This window comes from Acinonyx jubatus, chromosome B3 (genome assembly GCF_027475565.1).
Source record: "Acinonyx jubatus isolate Ajub_Pintada_27869175 chromosome B3, VMU_Ajub_asm_v1.0, whole genome shotgun sequence".
In the NCBI taxonomy this organism is placed as follows: domain Eukaryota; kingdom Metazoa; phylum Chordata; class Mammalia; order Carnivora; family Felidae; genus Acinonyx; species Acinonyx jubatus.
In genome coordinates, this window is record NC_069386.1 from 141781772 (window position 1) to 141802809 (window position 21038).

The 21038-nt window shown below is 43.6% G+C and overlaps 1 protein-coding gene across 3 annotated transcripts in view; it reads left to right on the forward strand.

Moving 5' to 3' along the window:
- Positions 1–523: 523 nt before the first annotated feature.
- Positions 524–21038, forward strand: part of RCOR1 (REST corepressor 1) — a 127205-nt gene continuing 106690 nt past the window's right edge. The window contains exons 1-2 of one of the 3 annotated variants that reach the window (XM_053224964.1): positions 524–1063; positions 1138–1197. In XM_053224964.1, the coding sequence (XP_053080939.1) occupies positions 760–1063; positions 1138–1197 (364 nt within the window). In that variant the 5' untranslated portion in view covers positions 524–759. The remainder of the gene's footprint in view (positions 1064–1137; positions 1198–21038) is intronic. The other 2 variants (XM_053224963.1, XM_027066684.2) reach the window with 2 other exon arrangements.

The window sequence follows — 21038 nt, forward strand, 5'->3', positions numbered from 1 at the left end:
ATTCAATTTCTGTTCTCGTGTCGCGCATATTTTACTTTTTGAAGCCAACTGGACTCTCAGAGGGGCCCTTCGCGGAATGTGGGGGCCGAGGCTGCGGGTGGTGCGCGCAGGTGAGGGGGTGGGGGCCGCAGCGGAGGGAGGGGGCGGGGAGGGCAGCTAACTCCTCGCTATTGCCTAGAGAGATGGATCATGGGGCGTAGAGAGATTGCAAACCTCAAACCACGTACAGCGAGCGATACGCGTCAACCGAACCTGACCAACGGAAGCCCGGAGCCTCCCCCTCCCCGCGCTCCCGCCCCCGTCCCTTGGACAGACGGGCTCGCCGAGCCAACCGCGCTGCCGCTCGCCGTCCGAATCCCACACAAGCCAATGGGAGCGCGCGGGGGGGGCGGAGCCAGCCCGCGTCGGGTTGGGCTGCGCGCGGCTTCCCCCCCCACCCCCGGCTCGCCCCAGGCCCCGCCCCCCCCCACCCCCCCCCGCCCCAGCCCGCTCGCGGCTCCCGGAGTAGTTAGTGCCAGTGAAGTGCGGGCGGCGATGAGAGCGAAAGTTGCGCTCGGCTCGGCGCTGGGGGCTTGAAGCCGCACCGCGCTCCGCCCGCCCGGCCACCCCCGGCTCCGACTCGCGCCCGCGGGTTCCTGCCGCGCCCGCCCGGCCCCGCGCCTGCCCGCGCTCCTCCCCCCCCCCCCCCCCCCCCGCCCGGCGCCCCCTCCTCAGGAGCCGCGGGGCCCCGCCACTTTCGCCCGGCCCGGGCCCCCGCCGATGCCGGCCATGGTGGAGAAGGGCCCCGAGGTCTCAGGGAAGCGGAGAGGGAGGAACAACGCGGCCAGCTCGGCCGCCTCGGCCGCCGCCGCCTCCGCCGCCGCCGCCTCGGCCGCCGCCGCCTCGGCCACCGCCTCCGCCTCGGCCGCCGCCGCCGCCGCCTCCGCCTCGGCCGCCGCCTCGGCCGCCGCCGCCCCCAATAATGGGCAGAATAAAAGTTTGGCGGCGGCGGCGCCCAATGGTAACAGCAGCAGCAACTCCTGGGAGGAAGGCAGCTCGGGCTCGTCCAGCGACGAGGAGCACGGTAGGTGGCAGCCGCCCCGCGCCGCCCCCGCGCCCGCCCGCCCGCGCTGACCGCGGTGCTCTGCTTCCCCGCAGGTGGTGGCGGCATGCGGGTCGGACCCCAGTACCAGGCGGTGGTGCCCGACTTCGACCCCGGTGAGTAGCGCCCCCGGGCCCCGCGACCCGAGGGGGCGGGGGCCCCCGGACAACTTTCTTTTTGTGTGTGTTCGCCCTGCTGTCCGCGGGGAGAACAGCAGGGCGAGGACGGGGAGGGGAGCACACACCCGAGCGTGGTCCGCGAGCGCGCCCCGCGCCCCGGGGAGGCTCAAGTCGCCCCCCCCGGTCGGGTCGCTGCCGCCTGGCCCGCTGCGCCCCCGAGGAGCGGGGCGGCGTCGGCCGGGGGGTGGGGGGGCGGGTCCCGGGGTCCCGGCCGGCTGCGCCTCGGCCGGGGGTAGGGGTGGCGGCGCCGTAGAGTTAGCGTGCTGCGAGCGCCCCGGACTCGGGACGCCCTCCGACCCCTCTCTGCCCTGCCAAATGTCGCAGCACCTGCCTTTTTCTCTTCCTGCTGGCCCCCGGGCTTCTGCGTGCCCCTGCCTCCCCTCCCAGCCTGGGGCGAGGGGGGAGTAGAGAAACGACCCCCCCCCCCCCCCCAATTCAGTTAAGAAGTGTGAGCTTCCCAGAGGGCGCCTGCCCGGGGAAGAGAGGCTTGCTCGTGGCAGTTCGATTTTAGGACCTATTTGTAAATGCCCGTGTGTTTCCTTTTTTGTTTTGTTTTGTTTTTCTTGAAGGAAGGGGTTGTGAAAAGAATAGAACCCTGGGAAGCTTTAGCCTAACGAATTATTTCCACCTCCAAGAGATCCCTCCACCCTAGAATGGAACATTTACTTTCCTTGCTGCTGTTCTGCGTGGAAGCAAATTTAAAGTGGTACCAGAAAAAATCTAATCAGACAAAGGAATTCGTCAGATTTTAGTGCGTGAGATTCTAGCCCGGCTCTCCATGAGACTGTTCTTTAAAGATTGTTGGCATGGAAGATGTTCGAAAGGACATGGGTTTTATGAAATAAAATTCGAAAGAATCTTGCAGAAGTGGAGCTAACAGGCTTTCTGGTTGGAGGGCTTTAGAGCAGGAGGGTATCTAGGTTATACCACTAGTTTATTTGAGAAAATAAATGCATAACTGCCTTTCCTTGGAAACAAGACTGCAGGAAATTGCAAGGATCTAGTCCTTGAGAAAGGAGATCTCTCTTGAGCTGTTATTAAGGTACTAAACTCTGGGCGTTCTTTGAAGTGAAAATACACAGGGATCCCTGAGTGAGCTTTTGGGCACTCTGGGAATAAATGACCTTGCCCATATTTGCTTTCTAAATTTTAGTCTGTTGATGTAAATCGCTTACATTCATGTAGTCTTAACACCCAGGTTTGTATTCCTTTTTAATTCGTGTTAGTCTTTTTGGTCGGTTCCCCTTCCCCCACATCTTCCTTTTTTGGTAGTGACTTCTCATTGACAAGAGTGACAGATAGAACTGGGAGACCAGGCTTTTTCTCTTGTGTGCATGCCTTCTCCATTCCTAGGTTGGCCACCAGGGGAAGCATGCTGTTTTTTGGTTACAGTTGACCCTATCTTCATTTTGTAGGTCAAGTCCATCTTTGTTTTAATACACAGAACATAAAGCATAGGTTGTCACCAAGTTTCTCACATAGATTAAAAAAAAAATCAACTTGCCACGGATCTTTTAGTAAGTTGGTCGATTTTTAGTACGTTTTGGTTATGTTGGTTTTGAAAGCTTTACTTAAGTATGTTGGATGTGACTAAGGAAATGGCAACAGCAGGAATTAGATTTCTGATCTTCTTCTAAGTATCGATGTCAGTAGTGAGCCTGGCTTTGGGTTTGTTCTTTTCTTTGAAATGGCAGATATGGTAGGATCCTTTCTTGAGCTGCCCTTGTATTTTTCATGGACTAGGTACCAGCATGCATTCGCTAGAGACCTGCCACTCTAAAAGTGAAACATTGTAAATGTTCTGCATAGTCTGGCTGCCAATGGGTTGGGTTGTGGCATTAACATTTACAGATTGCCTATTTTGTGTTGTTTTAAGCTGGAAAGGAATCTAACTGGTATGAAATAGTTTTAAGCCCTCTTTTGCCAGTCTGAGCAGCAGGACAGATTCATAGATGTGGCTGAAAATTGTGGGACCTTATTGTTTCTTAGTGAGTTTTTTCAGCGTGTTCGTATATGGAACTTAAAATCTAAGGGGAGAGGAGACTTCCATTTTGGAGTAGAAGTGGCACACCATATTTGTTTCCTAGCCCCCCCCCCCAAAATGTTTTTAGGTCTTTAGACTGAACAGTTCTTTCCATGAGTGTAAGCTAGGAGGAATATGGAATTGAGATTGGGATTGTTAGTGCTTGTCCTTTCTCCCTGCCTGAGTTTGGAATGCATTTTTTTTTAAACCAGAATTTTGAACAAGTGAGTGTGCAACTCTTCAGAGAGCCCTTTTTTCTTTCCTTTCTTCTTTTTTTTTTTTTTAACTCTCTCTGATGAGTTGGAGTCCACTGTGAGTGGAAGAAGTTGATTTTAATTTTTTTTAAGTCAGGTTTTATTTACCCATATTATCCCAAATTGAGCCTATTTAGCTTTAAAAGCAAATGGTTGAAGCTGGGAACATCTGATACTCCCTGCATAGTCCAAAGAAGATCCATTCCTGTCGGCCTTTACAAAATAGTGACTGAAACGGATGGAGCTCTGTAGCCCTAAAATACTCATTAGGTTTTCATAATCAAATTAAGACCCAGACTAGATTAGTGGCCTGTGGCATAACTTGGCAATTTAAAATACCATCTATGTTTACAATGATAGGAGAAATTTTATCAATTAGTTTTGAAAACAGAGACCAGAATGTAGTTCTACATCTTTAACTTAGGCTTTGTTCCCACGTATGGTGTCCAGATTGCCGTTGTGTATGTTGTCATTGGTGTCTTAGAATTTGGTAATCGTAGAACAGAGTAAGAAGGAGGAATGCTTATTCTGTCCTACTTCTGGTAAGTTATTTCCTATATGTACTTGCAAAGCATAATTTAATTTCAAATGAGTAGTGTTTTTCTATATAAAGATGTGAATGTTTTCCATGATCTTACTGGTATGCACGCAAGGCAGGAATCTGGAGCCTATATATTTCTACCACTGTTTGGCATTCTAGCTAGAGAAACACAGTGACAGGATTTTAAGGTTGACTCAAGTTCTTTGTTTTCTGAAGCATGTGTTTTTATGTCAGCTTTCATCCTGTGTTGGTTGTCAGTATCACAGTTCACTGATACTAAAATTATGACTCTTAAAGAAGTTGTTACTGGTAAATATTTTTGAGATAATAGTCCTTTAAAAAAGCAACCTGTATTTGTACACTGAATCCAGTTTCATCAGATTTGAAATTTTGGGTTGTCATTGGCTCAGCTTGTCACTTCAGAGTTGATTTCTCTTAGTAAAATGTGTTAATGCTTTAATGTGGAATAATTTTGCTGAACAGGGGGTCTTGGCCTGTTTTTTGTTTCTTTTTACTGCTGGTTCTGTGTTTGTCCTTGACCACATTATTTTCTATGCTTTAGTTTCATTGTAAAAATCAACTCTATAGATATTCTTAAATTCACAAGTTATGGTGATTGTGTTGTGATTTAGACATACTTTGAGGCAGTGTTCACTCAAATGAGAGGTTAGGGTAATGATAAATGCTGTGAGATCAACTTTGTTAAGTAGTGTGGTGGGGAGACACCTAAATCTAGTTGTCAGGAGATTGAATGCCCAATCTCTGTGACTAAGCAGGTGGTAAAAAGTGGAGCTGGTCATTTTATCTTCAGGAACCTCGGTTACCTCCGTCATGAATCGGGGGTTCTTTGCATCCCTAATGGTCTAGGATTGTATCAGTTACAGTCCTCTTTGTAATTTCATGTTTCTTTCAGAAGCAGTGTAGGGTAGACAGCTTGGGCGGTGAGAATTGTCAGACCTGGGTTTGGGTCCAGGCAGTGTCTCTTGCCAGCTCCGTATTGACCCTGGGCAAGTTCCTTCACTTTTTTTCTTTTTTTTAAGTTTATTTTGAGAGAGAGAGAGAGAGAGAGAGAGAGAGAGAGCGCGCGCGTGGGTGCATGCGAGCTCGGAGGGGCAGAGAGAGACGGAAAGAGAGAGAATCCCAAACAGACTCCTCTCTGTGAGTGCGGAGCCCGACTTGGGACTCGAACTCAGGAATCATGAGATCATGACCTGAGCTGAAAGCAGGAGTTGATGGCTCCACTGACTGAGCCACCCAGGCTCCCCAGGTTACTTGAGTTTGCCTTCATCTGTATAACAGAGAATAGAACTTTCTTCGTCAAGGGAAGGAATTACCTTACACATGTGAAATGCCTAGCACCGTGCCTGACGCACAGTGAATGCTAAGTAAACATCTCCTGGTGTCCTTATTTTAATTGTCATCCATGTGACTGGGGTTGCCAACCAGTGATCCTTGCATTACCTGCTTTACTTGGAGGGAAGACCGGGTTATGATGAAAACATTGACTTGAATGCAAGTTGTGCGCTGAGATATTTGAAGATGGTTGTTTTTGAGTCACATGTATTTGCTACGATTTAGGGATATAAAGATAGAGAAGGAGTCCAAAGCATTTGTAGAGCAGAAAAGAATACTGAGGACCAGAGAGTATAGGTAATTCAGGTCAGGTTTCTAGATTGTACTAAAGATACCTTGAATCCGTCCCCAGGCCAGGAGAGGTACACATTAACTAGGTTCTGAGCCAGGGAGTTTTTGCTCCAAACTTCCAGGTCCTTGTCTCTGAGAGTTAGTGTTTTCAAGGTGGCGTTCTTTTACCACCGTACTCCCTTCCTGGGGTGACGACTGTCATTCAGAGGTTAGCTGGTTGAAGCTCACCACAACATAGTTGTTTTAAAATCATCAGTGTTAATTTGTACTGAAGAAATCTCGGCTTACTTTTAGAAAGCCATTTTCCTTGGTATTATAAGGTTTTGCAGGGCAGTTGAGTTGAAAAAGTCTGAAGTCTTTGGAGATGAAATATCAAAGTTGTATCCAAGTTACTGTATTTTTCCCCAGGTTGTCGTCTGTTGTTTTCTTCTTTACAACATAGGTTGTAATTATGGTTTAGCTCTCATTTCTGAGCTTTTCTTCAGAGGTTCCATGAATGTTGTAAAAAGAAATAGGCTTGTTTGTCACCTACTCTGATGGAAAACAGTGATCCTTGTTCAGGTGTATGTTTTAAGTTTGTATTTCTATTTAAAACAGAACTTTAAATCACTTTCTGGGAGAGGAATCTCTGTACCAGCGTAGTAAAAGTCTGAGTAAGGTACGGCTTGGGGATGGAACACTGGTTTAGTCATTTGGACTGAGTTAATTTTCCCTGCAGCTTTAAAGAGCAGTTGTGGAAAGTAGGGTTATAGTTGCAGTGTAACAGTTTCTTCTGTTTTGTGTTTTGAACGTTTCGTTCATACATCTTGGGGCGTGCCGGTGGCTCAGTCAGTTAAGTGTCCAACTTTGGCTCATGGACTCAGGTCATGATCTCGCGGTTTGTGAGTTCGAGCCCTGCGTTGGGCTCTGTGCTGACAGCTGGGAGCCTGGAGCCTGCTTCGGATTCTGTGTCTCCATTCTCTCTGTTCCTCCCCCACTTGCTCTCTGTCTGTCTCTCTCTCTTAAAAATAAGCAAACATTAAAAAAATTTAAAAAAATACATCTTATCTAATGTGTTGAGTTTCATAAGAGTTTCCTTTGTTGAATCTTAAAAATGGAATATTTTGAAGTTGATTTAAAAAGCATTCTCCTAAAATGTTTGAGAGAAATCCATATTTTAGAATGACATTAGGATGTCATTTAAATGAGATGTTAACAGTAATCCCTAAAACTCCTGTTTTCAAATTAGGCAAATTCTTTACAGATGTGGGTTTTAGTAAAAATTTCATACTAGACATAATTTTTGAAGTTTTTGGATTTTCCCTCCCTCAAAGTAATGAGAGTAAAAATTAAAATGTCCATCTAACCCAGCCTTCCTTTGTCCTAGGTAAGGAAAATAGGGGCTGGGGAGATAAAGTGACTTATATTTGTCTTTCGGTACCTAACCGTTGAAAGTACTGCAAGGTAGACTGGAGACCATAGGAGGTCAGACTTCAACCTTGTGTTATTTTAGATGTTTTAAAGCCTTGTTACTGGGTATGGCAGTTGGGAGCAGTGATATGTGTTTATAATTTTAGAACCAGAAGTAATAGTTAAGCTTTTCATAAATTGAAGTGACTGGATAGTTATTATGCATAATTTGAATATCTTTGATTATTACCATAGGATAGGACAGAATTATAACGATAGAGTTATTTTTAAAAAAATAAACATTGAGATAGAACAGGAAATAATACACGTCCCCCCCACTGTGATTAATACTTTATATATTAGGCTGTATTTGCGTCAGGTGCAGCTAAAGGCTAATTCTTGCCCTCCCTCCACTAATTCGAAGTTGATTTACGTTTTTCCTGTGATAGTTCATTTGCTTCCTCTGAGAAGCATATGCTAAGCTAGGATTAGATTTGCAAGAGATTCATAGGGGTAAATGCCTGTGAAGGGTAAAGAGGAGGGGAAGGTTAGGTGGCAAAAGCCCCTCAGACTGGATGCAGGTGCGACAGCCCTGAAGGAAAGCAGGAAGCACAGTGATGGATGGTTGGATCCCGGCGCCTGAGGCTGGGATCCAGCTTGGGGAAAGCCTCAGCCGCAGCAGATTGCTTGTTGGAGGAGCCCATTGGGCAGGGGTGGCCCTGCTCTAGTGTCTGCTGGGTTCAGGCATTGGCCTGGCGCTGGTGTGTATGCTGCAGTGGGTCCCAGAGGTGCCAGGCCGATGGGACTGCCAGCTAATGAAACATCTCTCAGCACTTCTCTCTCGAAGGGAAATCAGAGCGGCCGGCTCTCAAGGCCTTCAGAATTCCCGTGCGTGTTTTTGTACTTTAATGCATGCTTAGGGATGATAGGCAATATGTTTTGTTACCGTCAAAGTCTTTTTGAAAGTGGAATTATTTTGTGTATTCATTTGCTTTGATGCTTTCCAAACAAGTACGTGTCCACTAACAAGGCACCTAAGTTCCTTTTCACCCAATCTTCACTATAGGGTTAGATTTATTAACTTGTTGCAGTGCTATCCTTTTGTGGTTTATGTTGGCATTTTTTAAAAATGTCTTTTTATATGTTTTTTGGCTACTTGAGTTCCTCCCATGGATGTGTCTTTTGCTGTTTTTCTGTAGAGTGTTGGTCTTTTTCTTATTGATTTGTGTGAGTTCTTTATATTTGGTGCTAATCCTTTGTTAGGGTTGCTGGTTGATTGAGTTTCTTTGATTAGGAAGGAATAAAAATAATGTTCCTGATTGGATGTATTTCTGCCAAGAGCCTGGCCTTGGTATATAGTCCCTGGAATTATTATCACCAGGACCCTTGACTTGGAAGATGAATGTCACTGGGACTTGACGCATCTTCGTTTGTTTTGTTTCAGTGTTAGATCATTTTGGTGTGCTAACTTATCAACTGCTTGACCCAAATTACAGTGCCAGGTGATCTGAAAGCTTCTGATTTAATTTCTGTCCAACATGTGGTTATGTTAGCATGTTAGAGGTTAAAGTTATGGCTTTAGTTCCTATAACAGAAATTGAGTTTCTTACAAATGGGTATGGTGCTACATTTATCTGTCTAATGGATTTGCCACTAATTAAAAGGGAATGGGTGAGTGTATGGATGGGGAGGTAAAACTTGTCATCACTAACAGAAAACCTCCAAAGGAATGATCTGTCAGTGCCAGGTGAAGACAGTGCTTACTGTGTGTCAGTCTGGTTTGAACACTTAGTATTTATTGTTTTAATGTTTATTTTTTTTAATGTTTATTTATTTTTGAGAGACAGAGCGTGAGCAGGGAAGGGGCAGAGAGGGGGAGACAGAATCTGAAGCAGGCTCTAGGCTCTGAGCTGTCAGCACAGAGCCCAACACGGGGCTTGAACCCACAAACCGTGAAATCATGACCTGAGCCGAAGTCAGATGCTCAACCAACTGAGCCACTCAGTTGCCCTGAACGCTTAGTATTTATTGAAAAATTTTAAATATGACAGTCACAGCAATCATATAAGGTAACGTTATTATTCCCATTTTCCAGATGAGGAAACAGAGGCTTTTTGTTCTGGTTCAACCTAATAACTTGCCCAAGGTAGTGCATTCATTCTAAGATGCCCTTAGTTGTAAGATGCACCATTACTTATTTATTTTTCTTTTTTGTTTTGGTGTTTTGTTTGTTTATTTATTTATTTACATCCGAGTTAGTTAGCATATTGTGCAATAATGATTTCAGGAGTAGATTCCAGTGATTCATCCCCTATTATAACACCCAGTGCTCATCCCTACAAGTGTCTTCCTCAATGCCCCTTACCCATTTAGCCCATCCCCCTTCCACAACCCCTCCAGTAACCCTCTGTTCTCTGTCTTTAAGAGTCTCTTATGTTTTGTCCCCCTCCTTGTTTCTGTATTATTTTTGCTTCCCTTCCCTTATGTTCATCTGTTTTGCATCTCAAAGACTTCATATGAGTGAAGTCATATGGTATTTGTCTTTCTCTAATTTCGCTTAGCGTAATACCTTCCAGTTCCATCCATGTAGTTGCAGATGGCAAGATTTCCTTCTTTGTGATTGCCGAGTAATACTCCCTTGTATATATATACCACATCTTCTTTATCCATTCATGCATCGATGGACATTTGGGCTCTTTCCAGACTTTGGCTATTGTCGATAGGGCTGCTATAAACATGGGGGTGCGTGTGCCCCTTCGAAACAGCACAGCTGTATGCCTTGGATAAATACCTAGTAGTGCAGCTGCTGGGCCGTAGGGTAGTTCTGTTTTTAATGCAACATCATTTTATATATCACTAAGAAAGGAAAAACTCCAAGATACCATTCATTGTTAAGTTGGAGTCAGATTTCAACCTACTGTATTTCAGGGAGAGTCAGCCAGAAATCCTTTTTAAGAAAAACACTTAGGGGCATCTGAGTGGCTCAGTCGGTTAAATGTCTTACTCTTGACCTCAGCTCAGGTCATGATCTCAGGGTGCTCTGTTCAGGCCCTACATTGGGTTCCGCATTGGGCTCCGTGCTTAAAATACTTAAAAACAAACATTTAAAGATAGAAGTAGTGCTTTATTGGATCAGTTGGTTGGTTGTTTCCATGTGCTCCCAGGTGTTCTGGAGTTTTATGTTTATGGTTGCCAGAATCTGCTTCGTGCCCAATTATATTCCTCTTCTTCCTGGCAGTGAAAACACAGATTGGTTTGGTTGATTGGCGCAGATTGGAGTGAGTTGCTTTACTACTGCATGTATGTGGAAATAGTCTTCAGAGCTTAAAATACAATTACAGGGGTTTTTGGAAGGGAGTGATTTCTTAAGATTATATGAATTAAGGTTATAATGGATAATGTTAGTTTAGCCACCCTTCAGTTTAACAGATATGAGAGTAACATTTAAATATCAACTATCCCGTCTCCACCCCCAGTCCCACCCAATATATTTTTTTACAGGTTCACATTGAACTTGAGCTGTGGAGTAAATTTAAGAACCATGTCTTCAATAAGGTGTGAAATGATAAATTAAAATATCTGAGATATTTTTAAAAAACCCTTGATTTCACCCGTACCAACTATCTGGTTAGTATTGTTCAGCAACTAATCCCTTCCTTGTGTATTATTACTGTCCTCCTTCCCCTATGCAAAAACAAACAAACAAAAAACCCTAAACCAAACTAACCCTGTCCCACCTCCATCCAAGGTATATATTTCTTGGTGTTACTAGTTTTGTTCTATTTTTCAGAGACCAGAGTATAAAGAAAATTGCAAGCCTTTTCCTGATTGACTCAAATGTGAGCTGTGCCATGTTTGATTTTATCATAGTGTAATTTAATTAAGGACTAGTTTTTGTCTGCCTAGAACCTCAAGGCTTCCTTTGTACTTAAACTGAGGGCACTTAGGTGAGTCTTTGCTCCTAAAGTTGAACTGTGCTAGTCTTCAGTTTCATCTAGTGGCCAGGAAAGACTGCTTGATGGCCTGTGTCTGAAAAGGTAAATTAAAATTTTGGGGTTACCTAAACATTAACGTTGACCTGAACTAAGGGTATTTCTGTGCTGTGTTACGCACACACACATGCACCCCTCTCATGGAAGGTTACGTGCCTTTACCTCTGCTGGCGTGGGGCTCGTTCTGCTCTCAGAATTAGCGCGGACGCAGAAGGTAGGGATAGCAGAGTAGAGGGAGTAGTTAGTGTGGGCTTAATACTGTAGAGTTTTCTGGGAGCTTCTGCTTTCATAGAGGGCAGCGGCATAGTTCTTTGAACCACCAGTTCAGGTTTAAATACTTTAAGGCTCGGGGTCCTTGGGTGGCTCAGTCCTTTGAGTGTCCGACTCTTGATTTTAGATCGGGTCGTCATCTCAGGATTCGTTGGATTGAGCTCTGTGTCAGGCTCTGCACAGGGTGTGGAGCCTTCTTGGGATTCTTTCTCTCTCTCTCTTTCTCTGCCCCTCTCCCGCTCATGTTCTCTCTCTCAAAATAAATAAATAAACTTAAAAAATTTTTAAGTCTCCTCTTCTGCTAACTTGTCACAGCTGGATGTGGTTCTGAGTTTAGTACGAACATGTTCTTGGTGTGGCTGATGTTCCTTGAATAGGCATTTTGTAATGCACATTTAATAACTAAGCAGCAGGCTCAGTCATTTAAGAAATGGAAATCCAAGGAAAAATGAATTTTTAGATTACACGTAGAAGCTGATTTTCCCTATTTTTTGTGCTCTCGTTATAATGAATTTATGTAAATTAGAGGTGCACATCTTGCTTAAATACATTAATTTTTTTTGTTTGTTTTAAGTTTTATTTGTTTAATCTCCACACCCAACATGGGGCTTGAACTCATGACCCTGAGATCAAGAGTCCTATACTCTTCCAACTGAGCCTGCCAGGCACCTCGCAATTTTTTTTATCAAGGTGAGATTCACATAACATATACAGTTAACCATTTTATCTTATTATTTTTTAATGTTTATTTTTGAGGGAGAGAGAGTGCCAGCAGAAGAGAGAGACAGAACCTGAAGCAGGCTCCAGGCTCCACGCTGTCAGCACAGAGCCTGATGCAGAGCTAAATTCAAGAACTGTGAGATCATGACCTGAGCCAAAGTTGGACACTTAACTAACTGAGCCACCCAGGCACCCCTAAAATTAACTGTTTTAAAGCGAACAATTTATTGGCATTTAGTACATTCACATTGTTGTGCAACCACCACCCTGTCTAGTTCCAAAACACCCCTAAAAGGAAATGTCATCCCCGTTAGGGAGTTACTTCTCATTCCCCACTGTCCCCAGTCCCTCATACATTGCTGGCAGGATACAGAGGGTCACCTAATCCTTCCTGTGGTGGAGAGTGGGGGGATTAAAGGAACCAGGAAGTTTTAGGTGAAATGCTCCTTTGAGCCGAGCTTTAAAAAATAGTTTTTTTAGGGGCGCCTGGGTGGCTCAGTCAGTTAAGCATCTGACTCTTGATCTCTGCTCAGGTCATGATCTCACAGTTCATGAGTTTGAGCTCCACACTGTTAGTATGGAGCTTGCTTGAGATTCTCTCTCTCCCTCTTTCTCTGTCCTTCTTCTTGTGTGCGCGCTCTTCTCTCTCACTCAGAATAAAAAAAAAAAAAAAAAAAAAAAAGGTTTTTTCAGGGGTGCCTGGCTGGCTTAGTTGGTAGAGCATGTGCTTGATCTTGGGGTCATGAGTTTGAGTCCCACATTGGGCATACAGCCTACTTAAAAAAAGAAAGGTTTTCAGTGTTTATAATTTTATGGTGTTTATTAATTTAAAAATTAATAATATATGTAAGCTATAAATATTAAATTATTTTGAAAATTCTAATCTTAAAAATTTCAGTATAGATTTTCTTTTTGTCTTGAGCTGCCCAATAATGGAGCCACTACTATATGAAAATATTTAAATTTAAATTTATTAAATTTAGATAAGGGACTCCTGGATGGCTCAGTTGATAGATCATGTGACTCTTGATTTTGGGGTCATGAATTCAAGCCCCACGTTAGGCACAGAGATTACTTAAAAAAAACAAACAACCTAAATAAAATAAAAAATTCTGTTCTGTCACACTAGCCACAATTCAAGTGCTCTATAGCACTGTGTACTTACTGGCTGCCATATTGGATAGTGCAGAACAGAACATTTCTGTTACTCCAGGAAATTCTATGGGACAGCATTGATCTAGAGATTCTGATGAAATGAAATTTTTGTTTTTAATTTTTATAATTGGTTCAGAAATTTTGCCTCTTTATCAAGGTGCATAGTGAGATGGGATGGCTGTGTACTCAGTTCTTTTAGCTGGGTATCTGTTGTTGTTTTAAAGTTTATTTATTTATTTTGAGAGAGAGGGAGAGAGGATCTCAAGCAGGCTCCGCACCGTCAGCGCAAACTCGAATCCATGAACTGGCAAGATCATGTCGGGAACCAAAATGAAGAGTCGGTTGGTTAAGTGACTAAGCCACCCAGGTGGCCCTGGGTAGTTGTTTAATGTTACTGTTAAGGCGTTCACGATGAGGTTCCTTGAGAACACAAGTGGAAATGGAAAGCTTAGGAGAGCTTTATTTTTTGAGGTGATTATTTGGTACCTAATTAAACCTGAAATATGATTAAGACGTATGGCTATATTGAAGATAAATATAGGACTTAAAAAACCAACAGTATTGAGGGCTCAACCTTGTCTTGAAAGATTAGGTTCCTAAAAACAGCCTTATTGAGGCATAATTGACATAAAATTAACGACGTATTTAAAGTGTACAGCCCCGTGTATGATAGGCTAATTGAAGTCCCCCTGCTTACTGAATCTGTTTGTCTTTTTTTTTGTTTCATTTTGGATAGTTTCTATTGCTGTGTCTTTATTTTTTTAATGCTTATTTATTTGAGAGAGGAAGAGAGTGCACTCAAGCAGGGGAGGAGCAGAGAGAGAGGGAGAGAGAATCCCAAGCAGGCTCCTTGCTGTCAGCACGGAGTCTGTCTCTGGGCTCGAACTAATGAACCACGAGATCACGACCTGAGCCGAAATCTAGAGTCAGACACTCAACCAACTGAGCTACTCAGGCGTCCCTGTGCTGTGTCTTTAAGTTCTCTATTCATTTACAGTGTATGATCTGCCCTTAATCCCATCCAGAATTTTTCATCTCAGACATTATAGGTTTCATACCTTAGAAGTTTGATTTGGGTCTTTAAAAAATATATATATAGTTCATGTTTCTGCTTAACATAGTCTTTCCTCTAATATCTTACACACGTTGAAATACAGTTGTAATTGTTCTAATGCTTTTGTCTCTGAATTCTATCATCTGCGTCATTTCTGGGTTGGTTTTGATTGATTGATTTTCTCCTCATTATGGGTTGCCTTTTCCTGCTTCTTTGCTTGTCTGGTAGTTTTTAATTTGGATGCCAGACATTATGAATTTTACTTTGATGGATGCTGGATATTTTTGTATTCCTATAAATATTCTTGAGCATTTTTTCTGGGACATGGTTAAGTTCCTTAGAAATAGTTTGTTCATTTCAGATCTTCAAGCTTTGGTAGGCAGCATCGGAGCAGCATTTCATCCAGGGCTAATTATTTGCCCCCACGGAGTCAAAACTCTTGTGCGTGCTCCACTGACGGTCCGTGAATTCCAAGGTTTTCTACTCTGGCTGTTGGGAGCCCGCGCTGTTCTTGGCCCTGTGTGAGCTTCGTGGATTGTTCCCTTTTATCGTTTTGGGTGGTTCTTCATCCACAGGCTTCAAGAATTTTCTTCCGATGTGTAGTAACGTGCTGTCAGTGCCGTGCCCACTACCCGCGGGGCCCTCTGCAGACCTCGGGCAGGCGCAGCAGTTGTGCACAGCCTTCTCGCTTCTCTGACATTCTTCCCCCCGCCCCCCCCCCCAACCCGAACTCAGGCCTTCCTTGGCTTCCCTGACCCCAGCCTGTCCCCTCAACTCAGAGAGACTGCCTGACTTGTCCTGAGTTCCCTCTCCCTAAGCTGTCAGCTGGAAACTCTTTGGTTGTAGGACTTACTGCTTTGTGCTCTCTCAGGGTTCACTGTACTATGTTGCTTGGTGTCCAGTGCCTTGAAAACTTGCTTCATGTAGTGGTCCGGTTTTCAGTTGTTCGAGACAACAGGGTAAATCTGGTTCATGTCACTCTACTTTTGACAAAAGGCTAGATTTTTTTAAAAGGTGTAAGCACAGGGGCACCTGGCTTGCTCAGTTGGTAGAGCACGTACGTGACTCTTGACCTCAATCATGAGTTTGAGTCCCATGTTCGACGTAGAGCTTACTAAAAAAGATATATATATATAAATGGTAACCAGATGAATTGGTTATATTCCCCCTCCCCTTTTTTTAAAGTTTGTTTATTTAATCTCTACACCCAGTGAGGGGCTCGAACTCATGACCCCGGAGATCAAGAGTCACACGTTCTTCCAACCCAGTGAGCCAGTGCCCCGGTTATATCCCCTTTTTGTTAGAAAACATTAATACTTGTTTTATATGTTTTGCCCCTAACCTATTTGGTTTCTTCTTGATGTTGTTACGGCTTTTAAACTTTTAAATTTGGGATTTATGTTCATGGAAACATCAAGTAATGGTAATGAATAATAAATGTAATAATAAAGAGTAATGATGCTTTTAGAAACCATAATACCAAACTGTGTTTTTATAAAGCCACTATTCATTTCAGTATTCGTGATAAAGTGCTTCATCTGGTCTGCCTGTTCATTGACAGACACTTGATGATTCTAGCCCACAATTTTCCAAAGGCAGATAATTTTTTTGAATTCACTCTTCTTTAAAAAATAAATTCTTTAGGGGGCGCCTGGGTGGCTCAGTCGGTTGAGCATCCCACTTCAGCTCAGGTCATGGTCTCGCAGTTTGTGGGTTTGAGCCCCACATCGGGCTCTGTGCTGACAGCTTGGAGCCTGGAGCCTGCTTCGGATTCTGTGTCTCCCTCTCTCTCTTTCTCCCCTGCTCATGTTCTCTCAAAAATAAATAAATGTTAAAAAGAGTGAATTATTTAAAACTTATTACTTGTAGTATTTCTGAGAGAAGTATAATTGAGGAACTATCTCATTCTTGGACTGTCTTGGACCCAACTGCATCTTGCTGGAATGTAGTAAAAAGAATATTTGTGTGTGTTCCTTTTGAAACACAGAATTCCTATTGTCTTCTAGTCATTTTCAACTAAATGTCTTTTAGATTTTTGAACATCTGGTGCATTTGTATGCCATATATTGATACTGTGCTAAATTAGAGTTTTATGGATCAACGCGCGAACTGTCATTTGGAGTAGTTGCTTGGTGTTCTGCTTGCTTGGCAACAGGTCAGTTGCCATGGCGCCGCCATTTTTTACAGCGTTGTTAATGCAGCGAGGAGTTGGGGGGCAGGGGTGCGGGCCCCTCACCCTGTTAAAGTAGGGTATGAACTGGGATTGCCGAGCTTTTATTTAGTTTCGCGTATTAAGTTTCTGGGTAACGTTTTAAGAGTTTTATTGCTATAAAAAAGGTTTTAAAGCCCCACTTTCTGCCTTACTAAGAACAAGTAGCGAAAGCAGAGGGCAAGTGTTGATGCCAGTGATTTGAAGCGTGGGTCCCACAAACTTTGATGCAGTTGAGACAAGCTAATAATCGTGAGGCGTTCTAGAAGCAGGCGGCTTTTACCTCAGACGTGCTCATTGGTTGACTGTGTTGAATTGTGAAGGAAACAAACCAAGAACATGTATCAAATTGGAATTACACTGTGGAAAAGTAAGAGGAGGTACGATTAGGTGTTTTAGTTTTAGCTTTTTAGGAGCATAATTACGACCCTTTGGACACGTCTGTTACCTTGTTTTTCACACATTCCACTTTTATACTTGCTTTTAGGGACTCGTGGGAGAAAGTGATGGACTGCTACACTTTTGCTGGTCTGAGAACACTGAACTTTTCTCTCAGAATATTACACATAATTTTCCTAAATATTAGTAACTTTGCTTTTTTTGCTAATGAAAAACTTAAACATGAAAAAAAGAAAGTATTAATGAATCCTGTATGTTCAGCAAACAGATTTAATAATTGTAAGGTTTTTGCCATATTAAAAGCATTTTTTTAATGTTCATTTATTTTTGAGAGAGAGAGATAGAGTGTGAGCGGGGGATGGGCAGAGAGAGAGGGAGACACAGAATCCAGAACAGGCTCCAGGCTCTGAGCTGTCAGCACAGAGCCCGACGCAGGGCTCAAACACATGAACTGTGAGATCATGATCTGAGCCAAAGTCGGACGCTTAACTGACTGAACCACCCAGGAGCCCCTGTCCTGTTTTGTTAATCAAAAAGTTTTTATGGCTGAAGTTGAATAAATTTGCTTTTAAGTGGTATTTGCATATTATAGAATATGAAGTTGTATATTAGACTTAATTATTTATTGACTGTCTACTATTTTTCACGGTCACAAAATGCCTGGTCTGCTATGATAAAGCCATGTGATAGAGGCACATCTGTGCTCTGCAAGCCTTTGGTCGGTGGGACGAGGTGATGTGGTTGAAATGGGGTGTGGAATGAGAGGCTCTCCCGACCCTTAAGCTAGGTCTGGAAGGGCAGATGCAGGGACGAGGGAGCCACATACTTAACGTGGAGTCCTGTGGGCAGAGAGGGCTTTTGCGGGGAGTCATGAGTAATTTGATACAGATGAAACTCACAGACGTAATTGGGAAAGTGGTGGACGGTGAGACTGGACAGGTAGGTGTATGCCAAATCACAAGGGCCTGTGTGCCAAGCTAAGGAATTTATTTCATTTTGCAATAATAGGTTTATTAAGATGTAATTCACATACCATAAAATTCACTCTTTTAAGCTACAGTTTGGTTTTAGTATATTCAGAGTTTTGCAACCGGTACCACTATCTTTAAAAAAAATTTTTTTTTAAAACATTTATTCATATTTGAGAGACAGAGAGAGACAGAGCATGAGTGGGGGAGGGTCAGAGAGAGGGGGAGTCACAGATTCCAAAGCAGGCTCCAGGCTCCGAGCTGTCAGCACAGAGCCCGACGTGGGGCCTGAACTCACGAACCACGAGATCATGACCTGAGCCGAAGTTGGATGCTTAACCGACTGAGCCACCCAGGTGCCCCCCATTACCACTATCTTAATTTCATTTTCATTATCCCAAAAGAAACCCCGTACTTAGTATCAGTCATTCCCTATTTGGAATTTATTTTAAATGTTGTTTAAATAATTTTTTTTTAATGTTTATTTTTGAAAGAGAGAGAGGGAGAGAGAGACAGAACGTGAGCAGGGAGGGGCAGAGAGAGAGACACACACACACACACACAGAATCAGAAGCAGGCTCCAGGCTCTGAGCTGTCAGCACAGAGCCCGACGCAGGGCTCGAACTCACAAACCGTGAGATCGATCACGACCTGAAATGAAGTCGGACACTTCATCGACTGAGCCACCCAGGCGCCCCTATTTTAAATGTTGTTTAGATAATTGTCAAAAATCATTAAAGATTGATGTCTCTTTGATATGTATAAAATATACTTTCCTTAATGTTTGTATTGTGGAAGCAGAAATGCAATGTTTTTGTGAAATAATGCATGTTGTATTGACCATGAATTTTATTTATTTATTTATTTATTTATTTATTTATTTATTTATGTTTTTAAAGTTTATTTTGAGAGAGAAAGAGCGCACAGTGGGGTAGGGGCGGAGAGAGAAAGAGGGAGAGGGAGAGAGGGAGAATCCCAAGCTATGGGGGGCTTGAATTTACGAGCTGCAGGATTATGACCTGAGCTGAAGTCAGACACTTAACCGACTGAGCCACCCAGGTGCCTCATCATTCAGAAACTTTTAAATGAGCATCTGCTATTTTTCTAGACACTCATCTAGGCACTGTGAACAAACTTGACATCTCAGCCCTCATGGAACTAAGTTGTAGTGAGGGAAGGAAATGAGGACGGATTTGAAAGCTCTTAGGCTGTTAGAATAGACGGATTTTTATGGTAGATTAGATGTAGGGAACAAGGAGGCCACAATAACTTCTGGACTTCTGGCTTGGGTGACTTGATGATTGATGGTGCCATTCACTAAAATGGGGTTTTGACATTGAGATCCCTGCACATAATTTAGGCAACACTGGGGTGCCCGGGTGGCTCAGTCGGTTAAGCGTCCGACTTCGGGCTCAGGTCATGATCTTGCAGTTTGTGAGTTTGAGCCCTGCGTCCGGCTCTGTGCTGACAGCTCAGAGCCTGGAGCCTCCTCCTTCACAGAGGAAGATTCTGTGTCTTCCTCTCTCTGCCCTTCCCCCCCCTCCCCCGTCAAAAATAAAATAAACATTAAAAAAATTAAATAATTCAGGCAACATTTATTGAGAATTGTTATGGACTCTTTTCCCGTCTCTCCCCTAAGTTAGGTCCACCTTGTGTCTTCCCCTGTTGTGTACCTTGTGACTTACCTCCATTATAGACCGTCTCTGTCTTTATTAGCTCTCATTTCTTCTCCGCTGCTCATTGAAGATGGGAATCGCCTATATCATTTTTGTATCCCTCCTACAGACCATCTATACTGGTTTACAGAACATAATTCTCATTGCCTCCCCTGCTGCTGGCCTCCCATAAGCTGCCATCATCTGTAACTCGAATCACTGCCGTAGCCTTCTAGTAAGTCTCCTGCTTCTAGATATTAAAATGTAAGTCAGTATGTTTCTCTGCCATTTAAAACCTCACAGTGGTCCACATTTCAGGTGGCCTTTTGGGACCTACTCAGTCTGGTCTGGCAGCACTACTTTGACTTTATCTCTTTTGCTTCTCTCCAGTCTTTGCTCAGATGTTACCATCTCCGTGAGGCCTGTCTTGATCTACCTGCCTCCCTCTTCATAAGTGTGTTATCTCTAAAATATGACTTACAGACAATCTAGTACATATTGTATGATTACAACTCTGTGACAGTTCTAGAAAAGGCAAAACTGTGGAGACAGTAAAAAGATCACTGGTTACCATAGAGTAGGAGGAGTGAAGATTAAGCAGAGCACAGGACTTTTAGGACAGTGAATCCACACTGTATGATACCGTAATGATGGGTACATTTCATTATACATTTCTCTAAACCCATAGAATGTACACCAAAAGTGGACGTGAAGGTAAAATGTGAACTTTGTGTGATTATGGTGTGTCACTGTAGGTTCATCCGTGGTAACCAGTATAACACTGGCGGGGGATGCTGATAATGGGGAAGGCTGTGCATGTGTGGGAGCAGGTGTATGTGGGACTCTGTACTTTGCTCCCAATTCTGTTGTAAACCTAAAACTGCTCTAAAAAAAAGTAAAGTCTTTAAGTATAAAAACAGCAGCAACAAAAACCTAATCACAAAGATCACCATTAAATATTTATTCTTTAGTATAATTAAATCTCCACTAAACTATTTGAAACAGTTGGTTTGTTTGAATCAGGATTCAGACATGAGCCACATGTTGCAGTTTTAAAAAATAGCTTTTTTGAGGCACAACTGACATTCAGTAAACTCATATTTAGAGTGTTTTATAAAATGTTTATTTATTTTGAGAGAGAGCACTCGCATGCGTGAGTGGGGTAGAGGCAGAGAGAGAGAGAGAGAGAGAGAGAGAGAGAGAGAGAATGAGAATCCCACGCAGGCTCCCTGCTCAGTGCGGAGCCCGATGCAGGGCCCCATCTCATGGCTGTGAGATCGTGACCTGAGCTGAAATCAAGAGTCAGATGTTAGCCAACTGAGTTACCTGGGAGCCCTGATTAGTTTGGCATATGCGTACACCTGTGAAATCACACTGAAGATACGGATTATATCTATCATTTCCAAAAGTTTCCTCAGGCCCCTTTGTAATCCCTCTTACCTGCCCCTCCTTCAGGCAACCACTGATCTTCTTCACTGGAGATCAGCTTGCATTTTCTGGAGTTT